Source organism: Periplaneta americana, chromosome 17 (genome assembly GCF_040183065.1).
Source record: "Periplaneta americana isolate PAMFEO1 chromosome 17, P.americana_PAMFEO1_priV1, whole genome shotgun sequence".
Classification (NCBI taxonomy): domain Eukaryota; kingdom Metazoa; phylum Arthropoda; class Insecta; order Blattodea; family Blattidae; genus Periplaneta; species Periplaneta americana.
The window spans coordinates 81,139,418-81,152,960 of record NC_091133.1 but is presented as its reverse complement, the minus strand read 5'-3'; the positions used below and the strand labels follow the sequence as shown (position 1 = coordinate 81,152,960).

General features: G+C 36.1%; 1 protein-coding gene across 1 annotated transcript in view; it reads right to left on the bottom strand.

The window, feature by feature from the left end:
- The window catches only part of LOC138692754 (lachesin-like), a 173,339-nt gene that overhangs the window by 43,446 nt on the left and 116,350 nt on the right, over positions 1–13,543 (bottom strand). The window contains exon 5 of the mRNA XM_069815948.1: positions 8,378–8,668. Within this exon, the coding sequence (XP_069672049.1) occupies positions 8,378–8,668 (291 nt within the window). The remainder of the gene's footprint in view (positions 1–8,377; positions 8,669–13,543) is intronic.

Here is a 13,543-nt window from a genome sequence, read left to right as displayed (position 1 = left end):
TATTGATTTCAGATAGATAGAAGTACGATTCTGTTACAATAGTTTATTCATACAAAAAAAAGTGTGAGAGAATATTTATTATTAATTTTGTTCTTGTGTTTCTTAATGTAATTTATTTTATTTTATTTATTTAACTAGCTAGCTAGCGAGTACAAATTAAATTTATAAAACAAAAATATTTCTAGCCACTACCCTAAGAGCCAGGCTCGTGTACGGTGTGGTGTTAGCCAATAATATAACATAAAATTTAAAAGGACAGCAAATTTCAGATTTAAATCTTTTATTACATATGTTTATATTATTAATACCATTATGTAATTGTTAAAGCATTGTGCATATACAGATTGTGTAAATAAGTCTAAAGATTTGTGTGTCTGCAAGCGTGTGTATATGTGTGTAGAGCGAAGTTTATTTCATTAAATTAATAAGAATGTTATAAATTCTGTAATGTACAATGGATTGATATAATATCCTTATAAACTCTTATGCGCTGACAGACTGAATGAATACAACAACCGTGGCTCTTGTTATATTAATGCAGGGAAGGTAGGTTAGTTGTAATGCGAGTCCGCCACTGCGTGAGCGTTCTGCTCCGACTTGGAATTGAAGTGCCTTGCGGAGCGAGAGCAGCTCTGGCCGGCTACACGGAGCCGCTCTCATGCCCGGCTCTGGACTAGACACTAGCTCTCTGTAAGGTCAAACCTTTTCTTCCTCTTTTCTAACACTCCATAATGACGGATTACATTTATACTTTCGAAACTTTAGATCTTTCTACACCTATGACACGACGCAACAACCGTAAAACCTCATATCAATTTTAACACTGTGGAAGTCTTAAATATTACTCGATTCACAGAATACTAGCAAGAACTTAAACTGAGATAAATTTTATAAAGAATATGGCGTAAAACCTTTAGAATAAAAGCAGTGTTTTTTATTTTTCCATTTACTATTTCTATTGTTTGGTTAAATCATCCTAATCCTCAGGAAAAATTGAGGCAGCTTTTAGGTTATGTACAATTTCGATATTTTTTATGTTCTTTCAAAAGGAACGGCAAAAATCGGAGTGAGACAAATGACCAATAGGGTTAGAGCTCACATAAACACTTCCTCGTGAACTAAAATTGCATTGCACGGACGTATGATTCCGCATATTTTAATAGTTCTCATCCCATTTCTCTCTATTTTTTTTTAATTCATTAATACATGTGTCGGAGCCAACTGCATTCGTATTTTATGAATAGTGTATTAAATATAATTTTAATCACATATCTCTGTCTCTTCGATGACGTAAAAGTCTAAAAAATAAAATTATTCGAAGCTTATTTGAGATATCAGTAGTTGTCGACACACATCTCGTGTTTATTGCATTATTACTATGTCCACATTTCCTATTGGGATATGTAATAAGGTAAAGTTTAGTAATCTTGTGATACGAGTAGCATTGTGATAGTTCTTTTTGAGAATTTATTACAGTTATTTTACTGAGTGGCAGAAGGACCGATTTGTGCAGAAACTTGTCCACAAACATTCCCTTAATAAGTTGACGCTAAAAAAACCGATCTTCCTCTCGTTCAGTAAAATTGTAATAAATTCTCAAAAAGAACTACCACAATATTACTCGTACCACAGTTTTACCAACCTTTACCTATATTGTGTATCTAAGTTCCTATTTATTTTGTTATATATTTGATTTTAAGTCAATATTATATATATATTTTCCAAAATTGTATTTACAACATATACGAAAATGCAGGTTTATTTAAAATGAAACTGTTCATTTATTTTTATCTACATATTTCTGATCTTAAACTCCTTTCTTTTTTCCTTCCTTCCTTTCATTATTTATTTCGATTATTTATTGATTGAACCATTGAGTATTCATTAATTATTAATTAATTATCCTCCTTTTACTTCTATTTTGTATGTCATTATTGATTGATTTGTTTATTGAATGACTGATTCATTCATTCATTCATTGTCACTCTCTTCATACTGACTTTCTGTTCCTTTTTTTCTAATTTACTGTTTTTCCATTAGTATTCTTTCTTTTCTTCTTTCTTTCCTTCTTTCTTTCTTCTTTCTTTCTTTCTTTCTTTCTTTCTTTCTTTCTTTCTTTCTTTCTTTCTTTCTTTCTTTCCATTCTTTATTTCTTTCCGTTCTTTCTTCCTTTCCTTCTTTTTTCTTCCTCCCTTCGTTCCTTCGTTCTGTCTTTCATTTCTCTTTCTTTCTTTCATTCAGTCTGTCTTTTCGTCTTATTCCTATCATTACGTCATTTTCCTCTGTTTTTCCTTTCTTTCTCTTTCTTTTCTTTTTCTTCCTTTGCATTCTTTCTTTCTTTCTCTCTTTCTTTTTTCTTTCCTTCCTTTCATATTCCTTCGCTAATTAATTCACTTCATTTTTCTCTTAATTTTTCTGTCTTTCCATTCTATGCATACTTGTTTGTTTTCTCTTTTTTACTCATCACTCTTGCTCTCCTTTCTTCCCTCCTTCCATTTTATTTTATCCTTTTCTTAATTTGACTTTACTCTCATCTACTTTGCCTTTATTTCTGTAGCTCCTCCATCCTTCACTCTTCCCTTTTTTTTCTTTATTTCCTTCTCAAAGCACTATGAAGTTGCTTTCCACTATCACGGTTTAGGTCCCGAAGTCAACCTTCACCACGGCAGGAATTATTATGATGATGCGCTCCTCGTCGGTTATGCAGCCCATTGTCACCCAATTCGGCGATGCGGCCAGATAATTGCGGGACGTCGCCTAATGAAGTTCTTGTTCTGCGTTAATCTGGCTCGCCTTTCTCCGTCGGTGACAGTCGCGACCTCCTAATTAAGAGTTTCCAAGAAATTGAAATAATGTTTTTGTTTTATTTCTTGAAGGTAGTCCAATTACTATTTCTTTAATTTCCCGCAGCGAGCAGTATTGATTGTCCGGATCTGCTACACTCTTCTCGTGGTTGGCAAATGAGAAGTAGGCCTACTTTAGATCAATATGCTAATCAAAGTTGTAATAAAAATTAGGTACTGATCAGTCAGATTCCGCGTCTGGGCACACGAAGCGATAGTTAGCTAACGATATATCACCAAGCATTAGATTCCTGGAATATCTTCTCCTTATAGGTTCTGAACGAGAAAGGAAAACTGGTTCATTATTATGGAAGAAAAGAAGTACAACATTGTCTATTTGTGCACTGCCCTCCGAAAAACTAAAACCGTGACACCTAATTTTTAAACAGAAATCATATATAAATATGGAAAAATTGAATTTGCTTCAACTATAGCCTATGAATTTAAAATTATTTTCACATAGATTTAGAGCTTTAAGAATACTTAAATAAATTTAATGTTACCTCAAAATAATAATAAAAATAATATAGCTTAGAATTTATAAAACAGTTATATTACCGGTTGTTCTGTATGGTTGTGAAACTTGGACTCTCACTTTGAGAGAGGAACAGAGATTAAAGATGTTTGAGAATAAGGTTCTTAATAAAATATTTGGGGCTAAAAGGGATGAAGTTACAGAAGAATGGAGAAAGTTACACAACGCAGAACTGTCACGCATTGTATTCTTCACTTGACATAATTAGGAACATTAAATCGAGTCGTTTGAAATGGGCAGGGCATGTGGCACGTATGGGCGAATCCAAAAATGCATATAGAGTATTAGTTAGGAGACCGGAGGGAAAAAGACCTTTGGGGAGGCCGAGACGTAGATGGGAGGATAATATTAAAATGGATTTGAGGGAGGTGGGATATGATGCTGGAGACTGGATCAATCTTGCACAGGATAGGGATCGATGGTGGGCTTATGTGAGGGCGGCAATGAACCTCCGGGTTCCTTAAAGGCATTTGTAAGTAAGTATAGGCGTATTTTGGCATAAACGAGAATACAGAATTTATTGATCATACATTTGAAACAATACATTTAAACTTTTTATGATCAATGCCCAGTATTAGGACCTCTTGCCTTTATTGCCGCCATGAGTCTTCTTGGCAGGCTTCTGATCAAAGCCCGGATGACCTCCTGTGGTATTTCCTCATACTCTTTCTATACAGTCTCCCGTATTTCGGGCGGGGTGGTGAAAATTCGGGTTCGGGTATGACGTCCAAGTATGTCCCACACATGTTTAATAGGACTGAGGTCGGGACTCTTTGCTGGCCACTTCAAAGTTGAAGTGCTGACCTCCTTAAGGTAGTGGGAATGTGCATTTTCGTGAATAAGTGCAAAAGGGACTACATGATCAGCGAATATCTCTTGAATGTACCGATGTGCCGTTAGTCAACAGTTCTCTACGAATACGAGCTCGGTACAGGTCTGTGAAGTTATGCCGCCCCGCACCATCACGGAGCTTCCTCCAAAAGGCGTCCTCTCGGTGAAGGTACAAAGCGCAAAGCGCTCGCCTGGCCTTTTCTACAGCCTTTCCCTTCTGTCGGCTTACCTTAGACAGAATGTAGACTCGTCGTTGAAAATTACTTGGCTCCACTGCTCCTCAGTCCACAGTTCATATCTCTGCGCAAAACGTAGACGGGCCATTCGGTGTTCTGGATTAAGCTCTGAGCTTATGGCAGGTCTTCTTGAGGCCAAGTCTGTTTCATGTAGCCTTCTCCTCACTGTATTCTCACTTATAGTTGCATTGTGGACTTCTAACAGGTAATTTTGTTTCGTGTCTCAACAGCACTGACATATCGGTTTCGCGGGTCTTGCAACTTCAAGAAACTGCTTCCCTGACCGAAGTACATCATGGACGCTCTGATGCATGTCTCCTCTGGAGAGCATTGAGTTTCTGGATATGTTTTAAGTTCGAAGGATACAATTGCGGGATGTATCCAGGATCTCACCAAAGCCATGGTGCGGTAGCATTTAAAAGTGCGACTACTATATTCGAATCTTCAGGGCTTAGAGGGCATCGTTTTGTGTACTATTCTCGTAAACCTCTTCAAAAGCACCACATAGAATATGCACATCAATGATAAACATCGATAATGCAACAATATATCATTGTAACAATGATTTAAAGTTTTAAAACGTTAGGGCTCGAAAACAATGATGTTATAAATAGCGCCATTTTTTGGTTACGTTGCGTTATGTAAGCATTGTTAAATTTCAGAATCTGTGTGGAAATTATGCTTTTATAATTCTCTGATGATGTAGTAGAATTAATACATTTATTCAGGTACTCGATAAAGCCAAGCGTTCACTACATCGTATCGCACTCAACGGATGAATCGCATGGATCGGAAAAAGACAATATTTGCTGTAATTGTTATGTGACCGCGTTCACTACAGCCTATCGCAAGCATCGGCTCTCGGTAAATCCGTCCACATTTCTCGAATGAGCAAATTTTCCGATGCGTGCGATCATGGCCTTCTTTAATAAATCAATTTTAATTGCTCAACTGTTATTATTATGTTGTGCCATGTTCAGTTTCGCGCCAAGATGGCAAACGGAAAACTTATTTTCCTTGTAGAAAACTGCGAAGAAATTATATAATTTGAGGCATTCCCATTACAGTAATCAGTTTCTTATATATTATTTAACCAATATCTCTTTCGTTTCTTCCTCTTCAATGAAGAGGCATGAAACAATTACAAATTTTTATTCGTTAACACTCGTGATCAATAGACCTAACCTCAAAACTCCTCTGTTTTCAGCAATGTCAATATCGTACATCACGTATTTTAAACAGCTGATAGAGAATCCGATGAGACGATGAGGTAGAGCCGTTACAGGGAACGCACTTCACTTAAAATATCCGTTGTGTGCGATTCGTACGAGGAGTGCGATACGATGTAGTGAACGCTTACCTTAATACTCTTTATTTTCTCGCCTGTCTGGCTTTCCACAGTCTCTTCGACCATTATAAAGAACGATTTTAGCAAGGCCATTAACATTCATTCCGTAAATATATCGGAGCCAATTGCACTGGTATTATATGCCTAGTGTATTCTATATAGTATGTACATATGCGTATGCATATATATATATATATAATGTATTTTTTTTTCTCTCTCAATATATTCGGTCGTGCTGACCCTTCACATTTTCCTATTCGCGTCAGGATTCCCTTACTTACCTTATTTAGGCCCGGTTTTATAAATACAGCTAATCTAAAGATTATGTTAAACATAACTTAAACCTAACTGTGAGTTTAACTCAACTTGCCGTATTACAGAGTCTCGGTTAAGTTAAACCGTAGTGGAATACGGTTGGTATTACTGCTAGGAAAGAAAAGAAGATGATCGCGGCTGTTTAATTATATTTTTGATTTAAAATAGCCGATGCTCGTGGAGAATCTTCATTAAGAAATATCTTTCTTTTTCGATATCAAAGAGAGTATCATAATAAAAATTAAAGAGGACCAATACCGTCTACTTCAGTATGCTTGTCAGACTTAAACTCAAATAGTTTCTTAACGCTGGCTACCAACGTTATACTCCCAAACACAATGCGACCAAACTAAACCTTGCTTGACCATCCGCGACGTAACTCCATACAGAATCGACTGAGTAATGAAGTAATAATATTAGTGTGCGTATTTTATGTGTTGTCTAGAATATTTATGAAACAGAATTCAGTCAAACAATAAATTTTTTTATGAGTCTATTAAAATTAGGTAATATTATTAGTGTTAATATATCAGGCCCCATAGTAAATCTTACCAGGAGACTGTCTACCAAACACAGTACAATGCAGAGTAGGTTTATGTTAGATTTATGGACATCTTCGAAATCTTCCATCGTTTTCAGTATGCCTACTACCAGAAGAAAAATAGCGCAGCGCAACTAGTAACTAATACACAGATTCAACAGAATGTTTTCAAAAATAAAAAAGAAATCATTTATCTTTTCAAATAATCTTTAAATTCAAACCATAAAAAACACATTTTGGCACTTCCTAATTTTTACTGTTGCATATTTATCAAAGTTTAAATTTTTCGAAACAAGGTTACAACTATACGCCTAATTCTGAAGGTTTGGACTATCTGTTTCGAAAGCCTCAATCTGTTTCAAAACTAATGTTAATTTATGTATATTTAAAACTGGTTCACTATATTTCGAAAAATTCTTGGCCGTCGTGGTCGTTCAGTAATATTGATCACTCACTTATCATCACTCATAAGTTCTTGGAAAACATCCGCAATATCCATGTGTATTGCGGGAACCGCCCATCTTGCACTGTTGAGCCTTGAACTGCAATTTAAACGGCAGAGAACTGGCGGTCAAGTTAAACTCAAGTTAACTCAACATTAACTGGTAGTTAAGGTTTATAATACGAAACACAGTGAAAAACTTCAGTTTAAAATAAGGTTTAAACGGCGTTTATAATACCGGCCCTTACAGTTTAAACATAGAATAATCCTGAAAAAAACTATGCGTTACGTTTTTTTTTTTTTTTTTTTTTTTTTTGAGGACAATATATTTGCTCTTTCATTTCTTCTTCTCACTTTCATCTTCCCTGTGCATTTGTCTTTTTTATTATTTTTATTTCTGGTGATGTGATAGAAACCGAGCGGACTAGCGGCGTGGTAGAGGACTGGCCTTGCATTCGGGAGGTCTGGGATTCGATCCCAGGGGCCGGCAATCCTAACTGAGGTTTTCCATGGTTTCCTGAGTTATTTTCAGGCAAATGCCGGGATTGTACCATTTGAAAGTCCGGCCATGGACGGCGATCCTTTCCTTAACCATTTCATATGTGTGAGTGAATGCTGTGTATTGTCTTAAATGTTTGTGTTGTATCGGAGGTGGCCCTGGCATTGAGCTGATCCCTCATCCGGCGAGGCCCTCCATTCCTTGTGTGGTCAAGAAAGTATATATATGATCCATAGATTAATTCCTCAACCGACAGGTCGCGGCCCTGTAAGGCCCGGGTGGCGTGGGTCGTGTAATAAGAACCTAAAAGGGAGAGGTTAAACTAAGGGAAAGAAGAAGAAGAAGAAGAAGAAGAAGAAGAAGAAATAATGTGATAGAGAAAGCTTGATGGCCTAAATTCCGCCAGATTCAAATAATATATAGGTACAGATTCAAAGTTTAAGAACATTAAAAGTACATAATTACCATACACAGTCTACAGTAGTTAGTGACTGCAATAATGTTTAATGCATCCTAGAGAGAATTTTAAGAGTGATAAAAATTTCACAACATTCTTCAAAACGAAAATAGTGTTACGAGATCCGCATTGTAGATTTTAAGCAATTCAAATCCTTTCCTAGAATGAATTACTTCCATGCAAAATTTACCGGTCGTTTCCATATGAAAATGCAGTTATAAATGCACAGAATGCCGTTATTTGTTAAGTAAATGTCCTACTCATACACAATTACGTATTCTGTATGAGTAGAATTAGTTTTTGTAATTGATAGGAATTCAGAGTGCTTACCGTTGAGTATGTGGACGTATGTGCTGGCGGGCTGGGCGTTGTTGGGCACACAGGAGTAGTTGCCCGAGTGCTCGGGGGAGGCGCTGCTGATGAGCAGGGTGCTGGTCTTCGCGGGCCGGTCCGTGGTCACGTTGACGCCGCGGTCTCCGTCGTAGTTGATCATGCGGTTGTTGTGGTACCAGAACACGTACACGGGCGGCTCCGTGCTGGACAGCAGCGTGCACACCAAACGCAGCGTGCTGCCTAGCTTCAGGTACTTCTCCGAGGGCCCCGAGATCGCCGCTCTCGCCTCTGTAAAATATAATAATAATAATAATAATAATAATAATAATAATAATAATAATGTCCTTTTGAAGCTCGTTATCCTCTGCTTGCTATTCCTGCAATTCATTTGAGGTTGACGGATTAAAATCCCGACGAGGATGTTTAATTTTTACATTGACTATTATACATTTACTACGTTATACTAATTTTGATCAACAAAACGGTACGAAAGGACGTCCTTCAACCAATCCTGGCTGCTTATCACACAATTTTATCACTTCCCTAGCATTTGTTTATATTTATCGCTTCCCTAGCATTTGTTTATTTTTTATCATTTCCCTACCATTTGTTTCTTTGTTTTCCAACATTTCAAACTGCAAATTCTTTACGGTATTATAAAACATGCTCTGCGGTCGTCGTTTGTTTCCCGCATAGATTTTCGACTGAAAATGGTGCCTCCATTCAAACCTTTTAGTGAAGCTAATATTAGTGAAATAGAATTTTATGAAGACAATTAATATCTATTAAATTATGACAGAGAAAATAAATATCAAGCACGAATTGTATTCAGTGAGATAATTCCGATACGAGAAAGATGCCATTTTGATTCGAATTTTTATAATATAATCATGATATTCGTGTTTTAATTGATTATTTAACGACGCTGTATCAACTACGAGGTTATTTAGCGTCGATGGCATTGGTGATAGCGAGATGATACTTGGCGAGATTATGCCGAGGATTCACCATAGATTACCTGACATTTGCGTCTTACATTTATTTTATTTTTATTATTTTTTGTGAAATTTGGTATGAAGTTAGATTAGTTGTAATTATGATAATTAATGATAACAGTAATACTAATAATTGTTGTCTTACTATTTTATTATTAGTAGTATTATTTTTGTTTTCTTCGAAGATTCACACTGTGCATAGTTATAGCACGAATGGCCGTACGGGTTCGAGCGAAAGATCTTGTGTACATGGGTTTATATAATTCTGTATCAATAAATGCACTTCATTCAATCATTCATTCATTTATTCATTCATTCATTCATTTATTCATTCATTCATTCATTCATTCATTCATTCATTCATTCACCTGACATTTGCCTTATGATTTGGAAAAACCTCAGAAAAACCTAACCATGTAATCAACCCAAGCGGCAATCGAACCCGCGCCCGAGCGTATCTTCGTATCGGTAAGCAAACGCCTTAACCGACTGAGCTACGCCGATGGCTATGTTCATGTTCATGACAGTGACTTACCTCTTTTATCTTCGCAAAACATACAAATTGTTATTACCGTTATTGTAAAGAGTAAAACGCGGATATCTGAAAATTAATTTTTAAAAAAAGAACTGAACATTTCAAGTTATAGCAACATAATGAACCGCCAACAGAATGCATGTTTTCTCTATCGTAATTGAATGAACCAGAGATGGTAGAAATAAAATAAACGAATTATAGAAGAAAACTAAACATTCGAGGTTGTACACATATGCATGAACAGGAATATGCATGAGTACAGGCTTACTATCGAAGCAGAGATGATGGTAAAAAATGAACGTAGAATAAACAATTGAATGTAAGAGAAAAAAATTATAGGTTATTAATTTTAGAGCACCATGCTATATACTGTCAATATAATCAGATTCTCATAGTTCAAGAGAGTGTCAATGAGCTGGTTGATTGTACGGTGTTCGCTTGGAATTATCACTTTCATCTCATTCAGACGCTAGATAATCATAGCAGTTGATAAAGCGTTGTTGAATAACCAATTAAAGACTTCCGAGAAAATGAGTGACAAAATTGGCATTAGCAAAACTTTCAAGAAAAGAAAGAATACTAAATTTCTTTTGAAAAATTTACATTAAAATAAGTTATTACAGTCTTCAACAATATCGCCAATTTATGAAACAAATTTTCAGCTACCAATCACGCTAAACCTCAACCTTTGTAACCAAATAGTTTCGGAGATATTTATATTTTTATGCAATAGTGCGGGATGAGAGAAAACGTAGTTTGATACATAAACATATTAGGTATTTAAGAGCATTTACACTTACAATTTTTCAAGTTAGTATACAGGGTGTTTCAAAAGTGATTTGCTAAAAATTTATGGATGAGGAGTAAAAACGAAGAGAAGCGAAAAACTTTGCAGTAAAAATGGCTCCGCAAATTAACCGTTTACGAGATAATGCCATTTTGTGTTGGTTGGGGCCACCAGTGAACCGATCGCCTGCATACGGTAAAGCGACAACATTCATGCGTCGTACATAAGCCAAACTCTTACCATTCAATTTATACATTTTGAATCTTGCGTACACTACTTTTAACACTTGAATATAATTAATTGATTAACTAGTAGACTTACTCGTGTTAATTATGTAGAACTTGAACTTGAAAACAACAATTCCATAAATTTCCTAGACATCACCATAACAAAAATCGACAACAAACACACCTACGAAATATACAGAAAACCAACCACCACCACCACACACATACACATCACATCTAACCACCCCATACAACACAAACATGCTGCATTCAGGACAATGGTACACAGATTACTCAACATACCCATGAGCCAACAACACTACAATGAAGAAGTGAACACAATCAAATACATAGCACAAGAAAACGGATACAATCCAAACATAATAGACAACATCATAAGAAAGACAAAACAAAAAGTTAACAAACACAAAAACACGCAAAACACAACACAAACACAAGAACACTAGAAATACATCACACTAACATACGAAAACAAAAGCACACATAAGATCGCATCTTCATTCAGAAAGCAGAAATACAACATAACATACAGAGCAGAAAACACACTACAAAGACATCTCAACACACAAAAACCACAAACAAATAAATACGACCACACAGGTGTATACAAACTCACATGTAATAGTTGCGATAAGTTCTACATAGGACAGACAGGCAGATCATTCCAAACACGATACAAAGAACACATTAAAGCAATAACCAGAGGACACAATACATCTACATACGCCGATCACATGACCAATGCTAACCATACATACAGTAACATAAACAAGGACATGGAAATCCTACACACACAACCCAAGAACCAAAAACTCAACACACTAGAACAATACGAAATATACAAACACACTAAAACACACCCCGATCAAATTCTCAACACACAGATCAATTTCAGTACACACACACTATTTGACTCCACTCTTCAACACCTTTCAACAATCAAACACACCCACATAACAGGCAGAGAAGTTCGAGATGACACCGTGATCTAGTAGGCTCTGAAGATGGTGCGTGAAGCACTGAAATAGCTATAAGCCGCACAAATCTTACATAATTAACAAGAGTAAGTGGTAGTTAATCAATTAATTACATTCAATTTACTTCTAAGTGTGAGACGATATCTAAGCAGACGATAAGGTGAACAGTGGATAGGTAGAGGAGGACCTGTACCTAAATCACCACATTTTTAATTCTTTGGGTTTTTGTGTATGGGATTAGCAAAAGCTTAGTTTACACAACAGACATCATCACACCTGGAGAATTACAGCATCAGATTGTAGATGCCTTCGAGCAAGTGATAAATCAGCCAGAATTGTTCGAGCGCATTCGCGAGTCTTTGCGGAGAAGACTAGACAAATGCATTCAATTCTATGGTCAGCATTTTGAAAACCTGCTGTAAAAATCTTCAGTTAACATGTATGGTACCGGGACATCATCTTATTTTTACTAACATTTCTAATACTAACCTGGCTATACCTTTGGATTAACGGTTGAGAACCGGAAACTCTGTTTGCTACCCTCTTCCACGACCTGAGTTTGATGGTATTAGCGTAAAATGCAAACAAATCACTTTACTGATTACAGGAAGGAAGAAAATTAGTGCATCCATTTACATAAAGTAGGAAATATCATGATTCCGAGTTTCATAATTTTCATTAGGTTTTCATTTAATCAAAATGTACTACAGTATTAACAATAAGTGTTACGAACTCAGCTATCCATGCGGACGTATCCATTGTGCAGTGTATATTATACTGTGTACAACACATTAGCATACAATATAGCGAATACATAATAATTGAAAAATAATCAAAATATGGATAAGTTATGTAAACAAATTGTTGAAAATGATGACCGTTCATTTCGATACAGGCTTCAGTTCTTTTTTGCATATTATCGCACTATATTGTACCTAATTCGTATTTCCGGTTTCGTCCTTCGTACCTAAACATAGTAACTCATGTTGGAATAATGTTATACCTACTCTATAACAGTACCTTACATACTGTAAATTCAATTCTGCCCGATCCCACAGATAAATTTACTCTGTTCGTCCAAGTGGTTATGTCGTAGGGTTGTAGAAAGGGAGGAAATCACTTGACAGTTAATTATTTAACGAGTCCATTTATTTAAGTTATTTTAAAAAGTTGTATAATATTACATACACGTCCGATTCCTAACAGCAAATGTTTTCAGAAAAGAGCTAAGACACTAGCCTTTACAGAGGGGCGAGAAGAAGCGAGTGGGGAAAACCGGAATGCGACGTAACCAAACGGACACAGTACCTGTGCGAAAATATGATTCAATATTGAATGCTTTTTCTTCACTGGAAAATGCGACTATATTTCTGGAACGTACTATATTCATTCACTCAGTACTGCCTATGCGGCCTTGGTTCTGTGTGGAGGACGGGTGAGGTTTACCGCATAGTAGAGGGGGTGGGAGTGAAGTACATTAAAAAACTCAGGTACAATAAAAATTGAAGTAAAAATAAAATGATGTCCCTGTATCTTGTTTATCCACAAACTCCACTGCTGTTGAATCAAAAAGTATGTTCAGTCGTATTTCTCTAGTGTTGAAACCAAAATGATAAATTTT